Source organism: Ochotona curzoniae, unplaced genomic scaffold (genome assembly GCF_017591425.1).
Source record: "Ochotona curzoniae isolate NIBS_2020 unplaced genomic scaffold, NIBS_Ocur_1.0 contig_2692, whole genome shotgun sequence".
Lineage (NCBI taxonomy): Eukaryota > Metazoa > Chordata > Mammalia > Lagomorpha > Ochotonidae > Ochotona > Ochotona curzoniae.
In genome coordinates, this window is record NW_024465556.1 from 4,666,727 (window position 1) to 4,686,458 (window position 19,732).

The 19,732-nt window shown below is 37.4% G+C and overlaps 1 protein-coding gene across 4 annotated transcripts in view; it reads right to left on the reverse strand.

The window, feature by feature from the left end:
• The window catches only part of PCDH15 (protocadherin related 15), a 496,526-nt gene that overhangs the window by 137,338 nt on the left and 339,456 nt on the right, over positions 1–19,732 (reverse strand). For all 4 annotated transcript variants that reach the window (XM_040975792.1, XM_040975791.1, XM_040975790.1 and 1 more), the window contains one exon: positions 2,818–3,123. In XM_040975792.1, coding sequence (XP_040831726.1) covers positions 2,818–3,123 — 306 coding nt within the window. The remainder of the gene's footprint in view (positions 1–2,817; positions 3,124–19,732) is intronic.

A 19,732-nucleotide genomic window follows, 5' to 3' on the forward strand; every position in this document is an offset into this window, starting at 1 on the left:
TGAACTTAAGGATCACCAAAAGACATTAAAAAAATACTTTAAGAAATGTATAAGAGAAGGTAAGGGAGGCATGAAAAGGGAATGAGAGAAGAAAAGAGAAATTAGTCCACATGATTTGTCAGGCATTATACTATTTTGCCTTAAATACCTGCAATTGAATCTATCACACCATGGTCAAGAAAAAATAATATCATAGATGTGTATTTATTCTTTTCATTAGTTTAGTAATCATTAAAGTAATACTTTATATGAAAGTATTATTGGATTATTTCCATAACTATTAGACCAACACTAACAGATTAATAGTATATGAGTAACAAATCCTTCTCATAATTCTGCAGTTTGTTCAAATCTTTTTACATATTTACAGAGAGCAATGAAGTGAATCAAGATACCGTTTGTACTCCCCAATTGATGTTTTCAAACAATAAGTAAAACTGAAATACCAAAATATAATGAAAAAAAATGTCAGTATGTTGTTTGTAAGGGTTCTGAATTGTGAACGAAACCTTATAGTTGGAAGGTTAAGATTTTATGGAAGATGATGAATCTATTCTCCAGTCAGGGTAGCTCAGAGAGAGTGGAATCACCGAGATGGAAATGGGGAAGGTCAAGGTTTGTTAAAGTGTGCATTTGTTAATGAAATCACTCTTAATGTAAACTTCAGCCTTGGCCGCCTTTGGTGAATTCATGGCGTGATAGAAAGATGTTGCTAAACCTTATGTCTGCTTTCTGCCCTACGATTCTTGTTTCCCAATTACATTTTCAATTACCCTTAATCCCCTGACCACAGTGAGAAGAACCATGACATTTCCTTGCCCTTTGCGCCCTCAATTGCTTCTTTCCAAATATTTTAAACAGATTTGTTCACTGTTTTGCTTCAATAACTTCTATGTAGCCCTTCACTTTACAGTTTAGAAACATCGTTCTCGAGTGAATACTATGTCTGCTCTCAGGATTAGATGAGAAGCTCTAGCTGTGATTTTCCACCTGCCTTATATGTTTGTTTTGGGGCCTTTCCTTTGTTTTAACCAGCAAGGTATTTGTCTAGTAATCATCCTACACTAAAAACTCATAGCAAGGGATCTGTCATGCTTAACTTTGCATCTGTGAAGTTGAGCTGTGCACTTGGTATGCGATCACACACAGAATGTGTGTGCTCATTGAGTGAAGGCAGAGACGGAGGAACAAAGGAAGAGGCAAGGGTCTTGTTACGACTCATCCTCTTACATCAGTCAACTGTCTAAGCAATTTGTTTTTCTGATTTGAGATACACAAGATCATGAAAACCATGCTAACACATTTAAAGTTATACTTTGGGGAGGGATTACAGACATACTTTTGTCTTTCTAAAGATATCGAATGACCAGTTTGTGTAAGAATGAAATGGATTGAATGTTCAAAAGCTTAGATTTGTGGATCAGCCTGATAAAACACTGAATCAATATGTGAAATTTTCTGATATGATACTTTTTTATAGAGATAATTGTAAAAAAAAAATCTTAAAATTTTTTTAAAAGCAATTGTATATTTTTATTGGAAAGTCAGATATACAGAGAGAAGCAGAAACAGAGAAAGATCTTCCGTCCCCTGGTTCATTCCCAAAGTGGCTACAAGGGAACTGAGCCTCTCCAAAGCCCGTTGTCAGAAGCTTCCTCTGAGTTACCCACATGGGCACAGGATCCTAAGGTTTTGGGCCGTCCTCGACTGCTTCCCCAGGCCATAAGCAGGGAGCTGGATGGAAAGAGGAGCAGCCTGGACATGAACCATCACACATATGGGATCCCAGTGCATGCAAGGCGAGGATATCTGCCATTGGGCTATTGTTCTGGGCCCTGATAACATGATTCTTTTCACTGAAAACTGAAAAGGAGATCTGGATACTTGAGTGACATTAAAAATTTTTTTGGATCCCTGAAATTCCCTTATGATGTGTTAAGGTGGAAACAATATTAAAGCATGAGTAAAAGAATATCTGTGAAGTACAGGGAAACACACACATATATGCAATCATGTATATGACTTATATTTGCGGATACCCCACATGCATACACACATATATACATACATATAGAAGCACAAATATTTGTGTGAGCTCAAAGATAAAGGGAAATAGTATATACATAAAGTCTAATGTTTGGAGACTTTGGAAGCATAAGCTAGGAGAAAATATTTTTGCATCATGAACCATTAGGATAAATAAAACTGCTTTTATGAATTTAAACCTTTCAAAAGGTATTTTTATCTTTTACATTTTTAAAACATAATGTTAAACATTAAAACATAATGTTTCTTCCTTTAATTTTTTGAGACCCCCTATGATGCAGTTTTCACCTAAGATGCAATATTTGAAATATAGTAAAATATACTACTTATCTGCAATCGAAATTTAGCCAACTTCCTTGAAGTTTTATTTGATAAAATTTGGCAAACTGCTGTCTTAAAAATCTTCAAACTTAGGGGCTGGCTTAATGACTAACTAGAAACAAGAACTGGCATCCCGTATGAGTGCTGGTTTGTGTCATGGCTGCTCCAGTTCCCATCCAGCTCCCTACTTGTGGCCTAGGAAAGTCGTAGAAGATGGTCCAAAGTCTGGGGACTCTGTATCTGTACTAGAGACGCAGGAGAAGCTCCTAGCTTCTGTCTTCAGATTGGCTCAGCCCTGGCCATTACAGCCACTTAAGGAGTGAACCAGCAGACAGGGAATCTTTTTGTCTTTTTCTCTGTAAATCTGCCTTTCCAGTAAAATTAAAAATAAATCTTAAAAACTAAGCAAAACAAAAAAAATCTTAAAGATAAAATGTTTATTTCCCCTACCTCAATTTTAAGGAAGGTGGTCCCAGCTGGCAGATTCTCTTCCACAACAACAGTATATGTAGAATTGGTAAATACAGGACTGTTATCATCAATATCCAAGACCTTGATGGCCAAGGTCAGAGTTGAATGACGTGGGTGTTCTGCTCCATCAGATGCCACAACAATCAGTTCATAGTAATCCCTGACTTCTCTGTTTAGCTTTACAGCCGTGTAAATACTTCCATTTGATGTGATGCGAAAAAGATTATTGAAATTGCCCAAACTGTAGTGTACTTGTCCATTTACTCCAGCATCAGGGTCTGTGGCCTAAAAGAAAAAAAAAAGTCAAATAAAATAAGTACATCAAAATGAAAAGCGTTCAAATGTATTTAATCAGTTGATATCTGTTGCCTTACTAGGAAAGGCTCAATGACAAACTGTAACACTTTTATAACAAAATATTTTCCCTGAAGGAGAAAACTGAAAATTGAATGTTAACGCGATGCAAAGTATGAAGCAGGAAAAACATTATAATTAAAAGCATTCATTCAAAATGAACATAATTTGCAAATTAATAATACCATTACCAATAAAAATACAATGACAAAGAATGCTTATGAAATACTGAATTCTCCACTAACAATTTCTTGAAAACATTTTGAATTGGAAGTAAGCAGGCAAATCTAGCAAATTTAATGTAATCTACAGAGTTTCCAGCTAAGATCCTATATAAACCTTTGTCCAACCATTTTATGTTTGTTTCCATTTTTAAACATGATTAACTGGCCTATTACCTCATTGCACCGTCATGATGCTATCATGAGTAAATCCATTGGACGCACTTTGCAAATGAGAAAACCATGGCTTCTTTATGGCATGTGCTTGTGCTACTTAGGGTTGCACAGAAAAAAATGACTCAGTACAAAAGTTTCTTTTCAAATATGTTGCATATAAAAGTAAGTGATACACAGTTGAGGAATTAGTGAATTTGGAGTTAAATTATAAAGAACTGATGTTTCTAGCTCAGTCTTTTCCAAAACCCAAATGGAGGTAGAGTAATGGTGAAGAACCTGAACATCCCTACCATCAGAACAGACTTCCAGTAAACAATGGAGAGCTGCTCATGCTACGAGAAAGCGATCAACACTGAAAAGCTAAAGCCACATTGAATCAGTTTACAAAGCCTGAGCAAAAATCTTTTGAATCAGATGTCACAAAAATCAATCTTACCTAAAACTCAAAGCATCATACGAATTATGATACATCCCTATTGAGTATAAACATTTTGTTTATTAGTTTTCTTTTGGTGTGCTACAAAGAGATGTTAAGGAACATTGGGAATCATAAAATGCATATAATCATGATTTAAATTATCACAAGGAAAGGAAAAGACACAAGCCATTTGGCTGATTTATAAGCTAGGGACACAATAATCCTTAAATCTCCATAAAGCCTAGGATACAGTATGATACATTTTATTGGCACACACACAATTTTACATCCAGCCCTCTAAATGCCAGTGAAGTACGTGGGGAAGAGTCACTGAATTCTTGAGCATGTTTGAAATTACTGAAGAGGTCTAAAATGTAAAAATCCTGCTTGATACTATTCTTCTTTCGTGTTTCATGAGGCTAGATATTTCAGAATGGATTCCTTGATTCATCAAAACAAAAACCCTTGGGAGGTGGATATCTCCTGAGGTTTATACCTAGGAAAACACAGAATAAGAATTGCTGCAATGCCTCAAGATAATAGAAGTATTATAAAAGATATGAAAAATTTTTGTAGATATATTTTATCCTCCTTATACACTGTTGGTAGACTCAACCTAATTATAACTGAAAAGCTCTTCAAGCTAGAAGAAACAAACAACACTGCTTCATTTCCACACAAGGAATTGTGAACATCTTTTCGGCTAGGAATAATCAATAATCTTTAATAATAAAACATAACTGAGTGTCCTTTCATAGTGCTAATAGTCATGAAATATTCAGTCATTTATGTTGTCTATGGAGTAAGTTAATATCACAAAATCAATCATTCATAACATTTGAAATTTAAATGATCCTTGCTCAATAAATTCTTCTATATAATTCAAAATTATGAAAAAAGGATTCAGATTGAATCATGTAACTGTATCTGTATTTGTGTAGGCATAAATGTTTATAGGAGAGTGACGATATTTTCTGAATCTGTCCAACAACTTAAATATTTCATTAGCATCTTTAAAAATACCTGTACAGACAATCTGCAACTTATAATTGAGATATTTCTAAATAATACTATTTCAAAAATTTTTAATTCCAAAATACCCAATAACTAAACATCAGAAATCTAGCAATTAGTTGATTTACTTTTACTATAAAAATCAGAGTGAAAAGAATTTCATTTGCTGCTCCACTCCCCAAAGGCTTGCAAGTCTTGGGACTGAGTCAGAATAAAACCAGGAGGCAGGATCACAATTCAGATGACTTGTAGACACTCAGCATTTTCATCAATTACCAGGTGTCTCCCAGAGTTCACATTAGTGGGAAACAGAACTGGGATTCAAATTCAGTGTCTGTTATCCGCCATAACAAATACCCACTTCCATTGGTTTTTCCTCCTCATGATTATGCATCTCACTGGAAGCTGACGGTTACTGCCACTACTCCAAACTGCTAACCAGCATCATACCACATATACCAGCTCGGGAAAAGATCAAAATTCAAAAATACAGCAGTTTAACTGGATGTGTTTGCTTCTATACCATCATGAACTTGAAAAATGTTTAAGTTGAACCATCCGAGATCACAGATAATTGATATTCGCTTTCTACTGTAGTTCTAATAAATTACAACAAACAATGACATGTGCATGCAAGTAGGGGACTTACACCAAATTGGTTTGGAGGGGAGAACAAGACTGAGAGAAGTCGGCCTATTTGCAGAATCTGTGGGGACAATGTGGGCTCACCCCTGTGGAACTACAATCTCTGTTGGCTCCTCCAAGCACTGCGGAAGAGATCAGGCCTTGCTGGGGAGACAAAGGGGCACCCCGGTTTGGTTAGGGTTTCCATTGGTACATTCCATTGAGTGCAGCAGACATGGCTGTTCATGGCTATAGACTGCACCATGTGTGGTGCGTGCATTGGGAAGGTGGAGCAGTAGACTGGGCTAGACTCCAGCTCCCACTGGTACTCGTGAGAGCCAGGTTAGGTATAGAACAGGACAGACTAGGTCTTGACTCCCACTGAACTATGTGAAAGCTGTGTCTGGGCGCAGACCAGGTATTGCTGGGCTGCAACACCCAACAACAAGAACCAGAATGGGTGTGGCTGGTTGAGCAAAGCTGTCCATTCTTCGTGTCTCTTGTCCCCCAATCTCTCCTAGGTGGTTGCGACCCCCGTTGACTGTCCTGCTGGATGGGACAATTTGGCGCCCCCTGATCAACTATATAATCATTATTAAAAAAAATAAAATTTATATATTAAAAAAAGGAATACAGGTAGCCTCTCAAAGCTGGAAAGGCAGGGCAATGAATTGACCTCCTAGAGCTTCCAGAAGGGATAGACCTCTGTCAAGTTACTTTTTTTCTCTGACCTCCAGAGTCACAAGGTTATTATTTTGTGTTGCTTAAAGGTCAGTTGTAGTAGTGTGTAAAGCTGCACTAGATCACTTACACATTACATATGTCAATCTGTAGATCAAGTATTGCCAGTATGTGATAAATTTGCAAATGTTCAATGTAAAATACATTTGGAGATACGGTTATGGAAGTACTATAATAAGGCCTGTTGTCCACAATAAATAAATACATACATACATAAATAATTTAAAAAGCAGTTCAAAATGGATCTCATCATGTTATAATCAATATCTAGGTATGTCGCTGTCCCGCAGCGATGGACTTGGTGCACGGAGCCAATAATAACATGCGTGGACCCTGACTGATGGTCAAAGCCGAAGTTTATTAGGGGCATCAGACTTTATACACTGAGAATCCATACTGTTTCCCTCTCTTGATTGGAATTCCTTTTGTTTTGTATATTACACCAGGTGTTCTCATTTACATGCTGTTTATACCAAAGGTAGCCATTTGGTTGTTGTCATGCAAATATTGTCCAATGAACTGCAAACCTGTGCTCGCTGACCTTCCAGGCTCACAATGTCCTCCTACATAGGTAGGGCCATATAGTTTTTTTGAAGTCCCTAGGAAAAATTTAATTTTTTCCTTCAAAAGAGTTATTTTATTTGGAATCCAGATAGGTGGATATACAGGCATGGATCTTCCATCTGCCAGTTTACTCCCCAGATAACCACAACAGTCAGGGATGGATCAGCTGAAGCCAGGTGCCAGAAACTGCATTCAGATCACATGGATAGAATGGATGAAAATGAGTAAATACCTGTTACTTCCTTGGGTGTGCATTAGCAAGGAGCTGGAAAGAAAAATATTCAGGACTAGACAAAGACACTCTGACATGGGATGTCGACACCTAAGCAGCAATGTAACTGAGAAATGAATCCTGCTCAATCAAGATGCTGACAGATGTCAGTTGCTTACAGGCCAGCATGAACTAGAGTTAAGCTACCACCTGTGCTATTGGCATCCCATATGGGTACTGATCTGTGTCCCATCTTTCACTTCAAATCCACCTCCCTGCTAACACACTTGGAAAAGTAGGAGAAGATGGCTCAAGTGCTCAGACCCATGAATATATATATTTATATGTATATATATGTATATATATATATGTATTTCATATGTTCAGTGAAAATCAAACAATTTCAGTGGCTTGACATTTTGGTCTTGTTGTCCTTACTTCCTTTCCAGCTAAATGTGGACAAACAACTTCTGGAGATCACCCATGTCCCTTCTTCATGTTATACATCCTATTTTCTTTGTAAAGATTTATTTTATTTATTTCTATTTGAAAGAGAATTTACAGAGAGAGGGGAAAGAAAAGAAATGGAAGGATGAAAAGGGAGAGAGGGAGAAGGAAGAGAAGGAGAAGGGAGAAAGAGAGATAGATAGATTAATTGATCTTATATATGTTAATTCACTCTCCAAATGGACACAGTGACCAAAGCTGAGCCCATTGGAAACCATGAGCTTTTTCCTGGTCTCCCATATTGGTACAGGTGCCCAAGGAATCTGGGCATACATTACTGTTTTATTAAGCTGTAAATAGGGACCCATGTTCTATCTTTAAAAACAATAATGATCAAGTCACTTTCAGTTGAAAAATATATCCTTCATTCACCTCACCCTTTTGAGATACTCAATCTAGGGTAATATCCCCATTTGAAATCCTTACTCTGAATAACAACTTTTGTGATAAAATACAACAGCACATATTTTACAATGAGATAATTTATGGAGAAAAAATATCCAGATATTCAGCAGTTAACAAAATGTAGCATTTTATGGTATATCCTTTTCAATAGGGTCTTGTATCTTCTGTAAAATTCATTTAAAGTATATAAAATGAGTGTAGTAAGTCTAAATAAATATACATATACACCTTTTTTCTGATTTTACCAATTAATCCAATGCGTTAATTGTGAAAAGAAATGAGCTTGAAACTTATTATATAAAGAGCAATACTCCATAAGAAATTACTGTCAAGAAAATGAGGTCAGCAATACATCCATTTAATGCAGGGAAATATATGCAGGGTGGTATCCTTATTTTTCTGTCACCTAACTAATTGCAGAGCATATCTAAGAAAATGCAAGTTCAATGGCATGGGCAGGCTGGGCAAGGTAGGCTCCCTTATTAACAATTACAAATAGATGTGATTGCAGATGTTGGACAAGATAACCACAGAAATCCTTATTTGTACAGCATTGTCAAGAACATAAACATTCATGGTTAATACCTAGCCGAGCATCTGAGTATGTTGCTATAATGAAACCATTTATCTTCCTAGAAATCAATTATATGTTAATTAAAATTGTTAATAAGAAAAATAACTTACCTCTTCTCTCCTTGTACTACATCAAAAGCAATAAACAGTAATAGCTGCAACTTAATAATCGTTTGTCCACAGTTAACACATTTTTGCACTTTACATCTTGCTGTGGGTCTTGATTTGCAGCTACTTATTTACAAATATACACTACTGGGAAACTGAATGATAGCCTGCTATTGGGTAAAAACTTCTCTGGATGGAATTTTGCATACTTGTGGGGAAATAGTTTTGTTAAACCTTAGTCAGGAAGATCATATTTCCTAACAAATAAGTTTATCCTTTAATAATAATTGTATGTTCAGAGTTTTCTACAATGCCATTTTCCATTTTCTAAAAGTGGAAGCTCATTACTCTGATTGCTACCAGCTGACAATTCTGAGGATAAAAAGAAAATATTTTAGCTACAAGGAAAGTGTGAAATATTACATAGCACCTAATTAGTCCATTGTGAAGTTCATCAGAAGTTTTACTCTAATATTTTCCCCTAATCCTTCACAGTTATTTATAAGGCTATGTATTCTTTTCTCACCTTGAGCTGGGAACAGAAAATGTGTTGAGCTGGGAAGTCAAGTAGAGAAGCTTGACAGTGCGTCTTTAATGACATCAGTAATGGAAATATGAAGAATTGATCCTTGGAGAGACTTACTCACCCAAGGTTATTGAGATAGTATGATAAGGATCAAATCTTCATCTGTAAAATCGTAAGACTATTCATGTTGATAATTCTTACGTGGAATTAATATAATTGGAAGAACACATGAGTCAGATAAAGCAATACAAAGTTGACCATGCTTATATTTAAAAAAACACTGGTCCTTTTACTTGTTTGTATTGCAAAGTTAGAGAGAGGAGTCAGAGACACAGACTGGCTTTCTAGCCACTGGTTCTCTCTCCAGGCCACACCAGCTGGGTTGGAGTTCAACTGAAGCCAGAAGCCAGCAACATCATTGTGGTCTCCTAGATGGATGGCAGGGGCCTCAGCATCTCCTGCCTTCCCAGACACACCAGCAGGATGCAGAAACACAATGAGGTCAGTCAGTACTGGAGGAGACACCCCACTGAGGGATACTGCAACACACTCTGCTACAACCCCTCAGCATGCTTACTGTAACTGGATCTTAGCATCTATTAATAGATTTTATAAAAATACATTATATCCTAAGATTCTTCATAGATTGTATAACTATTTTTACTAGATGGTTTCACAGAGTTCATAGGAAATGGAATTAAAAGATACACATTTTCATAAACTGTTTCTCTTCATGAATTGTTAAGATCTTACATATGTTTCATTTTCTTTAGGTTCATTTTAAATCTGGCATTGTATGCCTATTAGATTCTATTTATAATTTTGTGAATATCTTACTGAAAATTCTGTTATCTGAACAAATTAAAAAAAATCCATATGCCAAAGATATCTGTTCACACAAAACTTTTACTACAGTAAATTACAATATAAGGGAAACTTACATGAGGAAATAACATACACAAACACATAAATACAAAACCAGAAAGAGCTATTTATTACAAGGAAGATGAACTTAAATATATAATTCCTGAAAACAGAAATGGAAGTACCATTAGATCAGAAATAATGCATAGAAATTAGAAAGAAGAGGTATACTTAATGATTTTATATGTATTGACACAATGAAAAATGTAATGGAAGATACCAGCTGGGGAAAATGCATTCCAGTAGAATAGAAGATGTCACTTTGTTGCATTTTATACTGATTTCATTACCATTTCAGCAACAAATGTGTATGTCAATAAGTGATTAATCATGGTCTGATCCAAACACTTGGACTATCTTCTGCTGTTTTTGTCAGGCCGTTTGTTACCAGAGAGCGGGACTGAAAGTGAAGCAGCTGGGACATGTCTATCCATGACTAGAGCATCCATCGTTGCAGACTAAGGCTTTGGTTGCCATACCACAACACTGGCTCCAGTTGGCTTTCATTGTTTTGCTAGCGAGTGAAGGTTCGGATAGAGCCGCCGCGAAAGCGTCTCGTGAGTGAAGGCTCGCATTGTGATTGCCGCAGGAGCACCCGACCTGAAGGCTGATCCGGAGGTAAATTGGCGTGACGCAATGGGACAGGCATTAAATAAGCATGACTTATTTAGGGCCTCAAGGAGGCCATCAAGGCACGAAGAATTAGGGTTAAGAGAAAAGAAACTTGGCTGGTAAACAGCTTCAGCGCAGCATCTTCCAAGAGAAGCACATTGTCAGAGAAGTGGTGGCTCTAGGTGAACCTCAAAGAAAAGAAGGTGACATTAGGTACAGTATTCCTCCTCTCGAACGGGAGTGTACCCTGCGGAAGTGACCCTTGGCACCCCGCAGCTCTGCACGAACGTGGGGACCCCCCGGCCACGGCGTAGCTATGGTCGAATCCCCTGAGAGGTTGTAAGGGAAGGGAGGTGTTAGGTGTCCAATTGGCTTCTTTACTATCCTCTCATCCTCTGCCTTGAGAGACGGCCGTGGATGTGTGGCTCTGGGGTGAACCTGTCTGAGGACTGACGGTTTCTGGCCGAGGCAACACTTCGGTGTCACCCGAAACTCTGCAGGGGATCCCCTGGGTCCGACAGCCCGACTGGGTATCCGAGTGCCACTCTCCTCTCTGCTGTCTTTCTTAAGCCATGGGCAATAATGGTGGGGAAATTGATGATCCCGCGCTTAAGGCGCTAACATACATTCTGAAGTTCTGAGGGTTAGAAATCTCAGATGCTCAGGCAGTCAAGGTCTGAGGGACTGTTGTCAGATTGGCACCGTGGTTAACATTGCTTAATTTATTTGCCCGTAATACTTTGAAACTGGAGAGCAAAGCTGGCCCTGAACCACCTTAGCCACCCCAACAAGAGCTTCTGGGAAGCTCAGAGAGCAGGAAACCACCCCCAGTTTTAGGGGAGTTGAGAACACAGCCCCAGGTGCAAGCCTTCTAGTGGGGTTCCTCCAGCCAGTCCCAGGATTTTCTCACTGGGTAGCAGACAGAGATATCCTCTCCATTGTAGCTGCTTTAACCTTTGGCCTAACCTGCTCTCCCAGTCTCTCTGGACTTAACCACACCCAGTCACCTTCAGGATCTAAATTTCTCTAGCTCCACCTCATAGCCCTAACCCCTAGCTGAGAGGAGCCAGGTAAGAGATAAACGATTAACATTCATTAAAAAAAAAAAAAATCAGAAACTTGTTCTGTAACCTGATTTAGCAGTTATATATAAAAGTATACAGAGTGGTCCAAATGCACTGTTAAATTAACCTAAAGCATGAGATGGACCTATGTACTTGTTTTATAAAATATGTCTAGGTTGAAGTATGTCGAAGAGGTTGGAAATCTCAAAAGGTTTAAGAGATGTATGTCTCTGTTTTGATGTGTTTAATGATTGTGTATATGTTTGTTTAGTCTTTATTTTTGGTGTTCTATTATTTTTGTCCGGACAAAAACTAGATTTTGTTTTAATACTCTTTAACCAGTTGTATCTTTGTCTTGAATTGTTAAGTTATTGTTCTTTTTGTGAATTGGGTAAGTGTGTGACTGACTGACAGACGAGATGGGACGGACCATGACTAACCCCCTTTTCTCTCTCCTGGTAAATAATTTTTTTTGAAAAAGGTCTAACTTATCTAACAGGACTTGACCAGACCAGACTCCCCACCTCCGCTGGAAAAAGGTTCTTATAACATTTTCTTGTTGCTTAGTCTTCAGCCTACAGTGTTGTCCTGGCACTTATCAGGTCTAAAATACAATATTCATTAACATGTTCAGTTAAATGTTAAATGTTAAATGTTAAATATACTTTTTGTTTAACTAATTTACACCTCTAAATTCTTCAGTTTGAAACCAAGTCTCATGACTTTGAGGGTTCTAGTAGGATCCCTGGAACTCTCAAAGATTGAGACAAAAATTTGGATAATATAATTGTCATTTAAAATAATTTGGATTATAATCTCACAATATTCTAAAATTATGCTAAATTTGTTGCATCATATATGCTATTAAATAGATGAGTATTTATGCTCATTGGTTGAAATGTTTCCTACTCATAAAATTAATCCAGTTTGTAAACTATTTGTGTTCTTACTTACAAGGAAGTATGTGAGATTTTGCCTTGCAGGAGAACAACGAATTCTTTAAAAGATGTATAGTAAAATTGGTTATGATGTGTGTAATTTCTGAATTTTGCCTTTAAGACAATGAAGTTGGAGTCTGATCCCTTGTGAAGAACGACAGTGTTTTAACATCCTTATAATAACCTTTTAAGTTATTTTAACATTTAAGTTGCTTTAACATCTCCTTTTAAGTTATTTTCATCTTATTGATAACTAATAGATTCCTAAGTAGCCTCCCAACACTACAGCCAAATTGAAGTTTTTTCAGCTCTCTTGACTTCAATAAAACAAACTATGGAGAAGCTCCAGGCCTACCACCCATAGAAAAGGGCTTAGAAAGGCATGCTTGGAGTATGCCCTTTGTAAGGAATTTAGGACCTTGGCCTCCTTCAGGTCCTCATTGTGATTCTTATCTGCCTTCTTTTGAGAAGGGGAAATTCCCAAATCAACTAGAAGAAGGTTATTTGAAAAACTTCTTTCCAGGTTTTAAGGCGGGTTTGTGTTAAAATCTGTTTCCATGAATTGGGAGAAATGGTTAAAACTGCTTAAAGCCATTGTATTTAAAAGTTAGTATACTTTTATTTAAAAAAATGTAGCATTGCTTGTAGAATATTTTGTCCTACAGGGAAATGGCTATCATACAATGAAGAGGGCAAACTAGGACAAAATATTTTAAAGGTTTAAGCATGTTAAAACAGAGGAAGTCAGAAAAGTTAAGAAATGAATCTTGTAAGCCTTATATATTATTGGCCATAATTTTAAAGATATTATTATAACATTGTTTAAGTTTTTAATGTTAATACTTAATACATGCTGATGTTAGAATTGATATCTGTTCAAAAAGTTTTTTGAAGTGTGTATACATAGAAATGCTAGTATATATCTAAAAATAAAAATACCTGTATCTTTAATTTTGAAAGCTGTTAAAAAATTGAAGCATTGAATTTTAGATAATCTCTGCTTAATTGGTAACTTTGTCAATTGTCTATCCACCTTCAGTAAGCTCTATTTTTGTTCCAACCACTGAATTTGTTACAATTCTTAAAAAGTTAAGAGCTATATTTTCAAGGGTATTTTCTGATATGTATTTACTTTGAAATGTTTGGGTGATCATTTCTAAGTGATAAAAATTTCTTAACATGTTAGCATTCAAATCAGTCTGACTAAATGAATGGACATTATAATGATGAATCTTCAATTAGATGCTTTAAGGCCTCTTGGCATATTAAATAGGTTTAATTCTTCTGGTTTTGGGATTTCTAGATGGGCCCCTAGCAGCCTCAAAGTCAGAAGAATGTGTTTCAAAGGTTGTATCTTTCAGTTGGTAAAGTTATTTAATTGTAGGATAGACAACTGATCTATTAAAAAAAAAAAAAAGAAAAAAAAAAAAGAAAAGTGGGGGACATTGCTAAAGTTTGATAGTAAACTATAGGTATGGTTTATTCATATTATTAAAAGCAAAATGTAATTCTAAACAATTGGTAACGTTAACACACTCAAGAGAATTGTCAAGTAGCTGTTCCAAAAGTTGCTTTGTTTTATGTGTTACCTGATACACATGTACATGTTTATGTGGCAAGCTATGTAGTCTATCTTAATTGGCTTATAGATGAAAATATTCATAAATGTGAATTGCTAAGTTGAATCATTTTGAGAATAATGTATGGATATGCTATTAAGCTCTTGGAAAGGCATGTCCGTTTTTATTTCTTTAAGACCTACAAGGCCTGTTCAGCTGAATAATTCTGAATGTATTCAAATGGACTTACTATTATGAGTACAGTTTCAAAACTGGCCATAGGACCCCAACTCCTCATGAACTAGATGGTAAAAGGAGCGATGCTGTTTCTACGCCAATAAGTCTGGGATTGTTCGAGACCGAATCCAAAAACATCAAGAAGAGCTCGAAGCAGTGCAGAGAACTGTTTCAAAACCCTGTATGGACAGCCTGGGGCGGGATATTGCCATATTTACTTCCCTTGTTGGGACCCCTGATCAGCATTTTGTGGATTGTTTCCTGTGGTGCTTGTATTGTAAATCGTATCACTCAGTTTGTTCGGCAGCAGGTCCACTCCCTGTTGGCTAAACCCATCCAAATTCATTATCATCAGCTCGATTTGACAGATCAGGGCTACGATGAGCCCATAGCTGATTAAGCTCCAGCATGGAACTCAGACCCATGCACGCCTGCACAATGCAGCGTTGGGCACCGTAGCAGAGGTGCAGGCAGAGCACTGCAAGGGGAAGGCCGCAAGTCCTGCTTCTGAGTCCCCTGAGAGGTAAACCTGATTGCATAGGGGTTGGTGTCAGTGGTCCCAGGACCTTGCAACAAGATGGCTCTGCCCCTCCTCTCCAAAAGACACCAAGAGCCATTAGGCGGCGGGGTTGCTGACTCTTTATTTTTGTATTGTATTGTTTTGGTTTTCTCTTTTTAGCTCCATCCAGTACATCAGATAAAATTCTTTTGATGTCTGTCTCATTTCACTCAACCTCACAGATCTCCCACTTGAGCAGTAAGGGGCTCTCTTCAACTGCTTTTCTCAAGACATAAACAGGCAGCAGGTTCGAGACAGAGGAGCCAGGTTTGAAGGTGGCAATTTTACCTCAGCAAATAGAACCTTAACTTGATGTGTTACAACACTGACCCTAATGCACCTATGTCTTATAGTATTAAATGCAATAGTTTAATTGTTCAATCCTCTATTCTAGCATGGCTGAACTTTTAAAAATGATCACTCTCTTACAGAGTCTATTTGTAGTTTTTTTTTTCCTCCTAATTGAAGGCTCATAAAATTTTGTAATTAAAGATTCATTTTAAATTCAGGCAGCATCATGGAGCGAGAAGGAGAGACATAGTGGAGTGGAGTGGAGTGGGTGGGGGAGGGAGAAGGAGAGAGAGAAAAAGAGAGAGAGAGGAGGTAAGGCAAGAGAGAGAAGAAATATGAAGGAATGACTATCTTCCGTCTCCTGTTCACTCCCCAAAAGGCAGCAATCAAGCAACAGGTGGTACAAAGACAGGAACCAGGAGCTTCCTCCAGGGCTTCCTCAGGGACCCAAGCACTTGGGGCATCTTCTGCTGCTTTCCTACATGCATTATCAGGGAGTTTGTTGGGAAGTGGGGCAACCAAGACTCAAAGCAGTACTCAAATGGGATTTTGGCATTAGAGACAGAGGCTTAACTAGTCCTGTCAAGCATTAACATGCATTACAATCATTGTTTTTTATTCAAATATTTTAATATGTCTATTGAAGGTGTGATCCCGTAATAATCAAATGTCTTTATAATCACATACACAAGTGCTAAGTTTTAATTTTATTTGTATTCAGTATTCTTTTCTATTAAATATAAACATGTCCCTGAATTTCCCTACTGGATAATCTATATCCTTAGACTTATGCTTCTGTATCTTAGAGCTTTTTGTTGTCCCACACTGTCTCAAAAACAATTTCCTTATTTTAGGACTGTAGGGAAATCACAACAAACTGAAAACTGAGAATATGACAGTTATTAGATTCTCTGTGAAAATATGACTGAATTTTCAAGGAAATACTTCAGTATTAGAGTAACAGGCATGTATCAAAGACAAGAAATAAAAAGTTCTGTTGGCCAATGTGATATTCATTGGAAGAGACACAAACTGTTTCCTAATTCCTACATACTATCTGTAATTTATTTCTCTGAATAAAGGTTCATGTTTCCCAGAGGACAACAACACAAATAATCCTCTCAGTCTTATGTACATTGTCACAATCTCATCCTCTTTATCCACCTTTTGAAGTCATTGTGACACAGCAGGATATATATTGTGATCCTTTGGTTTTATTACTTCAGCACCCATTGCCTGAGCTAAGCCATAGATTCAGCAATTTTCAGCTATTTTCCATTGCCTTAATCGTGATATCACTAAATAGGTTCTTTTAGAAACATTGGGTATTCACTACTTTGCCAATCACTCACTAAAGTGACAGGGTATTACAATGCCTTGTCTAACTTACTCATCAGTATCAGCAAAACAAAATTAGTTGGGAGGACTCATTTCTTATTAACTTCCTAGAGTGGCAATCATGTGTACAGGAAAGGAATTAAGATGTACAAAACACAGGACTGTCATTTAAATCAGAAATTATGCATTCCTGAGCTGCTGTGCAAGGCAAGCATTGGGGCCACCGTGGGGAAGCCCGCACTCTGGCTGCCTGCCTTCCAAAGCAGAGCCGTTGGGATTTAGTTTCATCTGCTTCATTGTGATCCAGCTTCCTGTTTACATATCAGGGAATGCGGAAGATGATGCCTTTTGAATGAGTTCCTGTGACTCATATGCTTCTTTAAATCATTATTTTACAATTTTATCATCTACCTAAAATTATTTTTTGCTATTTAATAGAAATAAGCCAGATAGGATACTTACAAAGTAGAGGAAACTTTCATTTGACATACAACCTTTTTAATGTCAGCACACAGTCAATAAGAACATTTTAATATTAATTGGCCAAAGCTTTCCCTCATCATAATTGAATATTATTCACAAAATAGTATTTATGTGCAGAATAACTACATCATAGAAAAGGTCTAATCAGTAGAATTAAAATGGCATAAAATAATTGGAAACTGAAACAAAAGCACAGATTAAATCGGACAGTCTGACTACAAAAAGCCAATGCATATAATAAAGAAGAAAGAGACTGGCTTCTTTCAAACTGAAAAGCTCGAGGAATCTAAATGCAGACTGAGGACACTGTGCAACATGACAAGTGTGAAGCATTCTGATTTGGTTTGCCCAGAGGAAACATTACTCCTGCTACTGTAATAAAGACTGATCGCTTTGACAGAAACCTGTCTTTATGGATGCGGATGAGTATAGAACTGAGGAGTCATAAAACCATTAGAAAAGACTTCAGGCTCGGAGGAACTTCTCATAAAAATGTTCAGAAAGAAGGGATGAGACAGTGAAAAAGGCTATATTTACTATATAATCATGTCATGAATCACAACCCACACGAGGAGTATTCCAGCCTTGAATTTCAGAATTTCCAACAAACGAACCCTTCCTGAAACACCACAAACTAAATAATGAAAACAAAATGGCAAAGGAAATATTCTATACATTAATTTATTTTGCAAACTGCTCCTAGGTTCATAAGCTCAGATTCTCATGTGACTAAAAGTAGCAGTTGAAATCTAGAAAGTTTGAGTTGTGAGTTGGATACTGTGAGAGGTCAACAGAGACAGAAATTAATGGCGAGAATTTTAGCAGGTATATTTTCCAGGGAAATAGAAATTTTAAAATGCCTTGAGGGTCAGCAACAGCTTTTGGCAACCATGGAAGGGGTTCCAGAATTAGAACTGCAGATTAGATCTGTTCTACACTTGCTTTATGATCAGGCATCGGGATGTGGGCTACAACCAGGTGGTGGGGCAGATCCTTGGCAAAGGCAGGCTCTACAGAGGAGGAAAGTCCTGGAGCAACGAGCAGCTGATGAACGCTTTTCTCTATCACTTCCAAAAGCTAAAACTTTCTAAGTTCCTCCGTGAAATGGAACCTTCATTGTGATCCAGCTTCCTGTTTACATATCAGGGAATGCGGAAGATGATGCCTTTTGAATGAGTTCCTGTGACTCATTTGCTTCTTTAAATCATTATTTTACAATTTTATCATCCACATACAGGATGGGTATGTTGTATCTGTGTTGGCTGAGAAACAACACTTTAATCATGATGCCCTTATAGTCCTTAACATTTCCACTTAGTACAATAAAGTTACAAGAGGACTAACCTGGTTAGCATGTTAACACATTGATTCTGTTACAGGGATCACTTCTATCTACCTCATTCTGAAATGTCATGCGAGCAAATTGGGAAAAGATTTTAGAAACTCAAAGTTTTGGCAAGCACTTATATGCCAGATTCATACCTAAATTTATTCCGTACAGCTTGAAAAGGCTGTCTTTAATCTGATTGAAGGAAGCTCAAAACTGTTATGCTTTTAGTTTTCAACATGGGAACTGTCACTTAAGTGTTCATTTTACCAGCATGCATTAACATATAGTATCTGTCAAGTGTTATGCTGAGTGCATATAAAGATATCAGAGTTACTGGGCCTGGCTAAATCTTCACTTTGTGAGCATCAGGATCCCATATGGGCACTGATTCATGACCAGCTGGCTCTATTTCCCATACGGTTCCCTGCGTATGGCTGGGAAAGCAGTAGAGAATGGCCCAACATCTTGGGACCCTGCTCCCATTTGGGATACCTGTAGGAATCTCCTGGCTCTTGGATCCAGATTGGCTAAGCTGCAGCCTCTATGGCTATTTGTGAAGCAAAGTAGTGGAAAAAGATCTTTCTGTCTCTCCTTCTCTCCATACATCTGATCTGTCTTTCACATATAAATAAATCTTTAAAAAAAGATATTGGAAAATGAAATATGCCAAGATCAGTCACAAAAATATGATCTGGGGTCCTGCACGGTAGCAAAGTGGATACAGTCCTCATCTTGCATACACTGGGATCCCATATGCGGGCCAGTTTGTGTCCCAGCTGCCCCAGTTCCCTTCCTGCTTCCTGCTTGTATCCTATGAAATCAGTAGAGGATGGCCCAAAGCCTTAGGACCTATCTGCGTGGAAGACCTGGAAGAAGCTCCTGGCTGCTGGCTTCGGATCAGCTCAACTCTGACCTTCACTCTGTCTCATCTTCCTGAAAATCTGATTTTCCAATAAAAATAAATAGATCTTTTTTTAAAAAGATCTGTGTATAAAGCTGCATATTGAGTGCAGATGGTAGTTAGTGTTGTATTCCAATTAGACATAATTATGTGAATACACACACACACATACACACACACACACACACACAAATAACTCAAAGATTTTAGCCTAA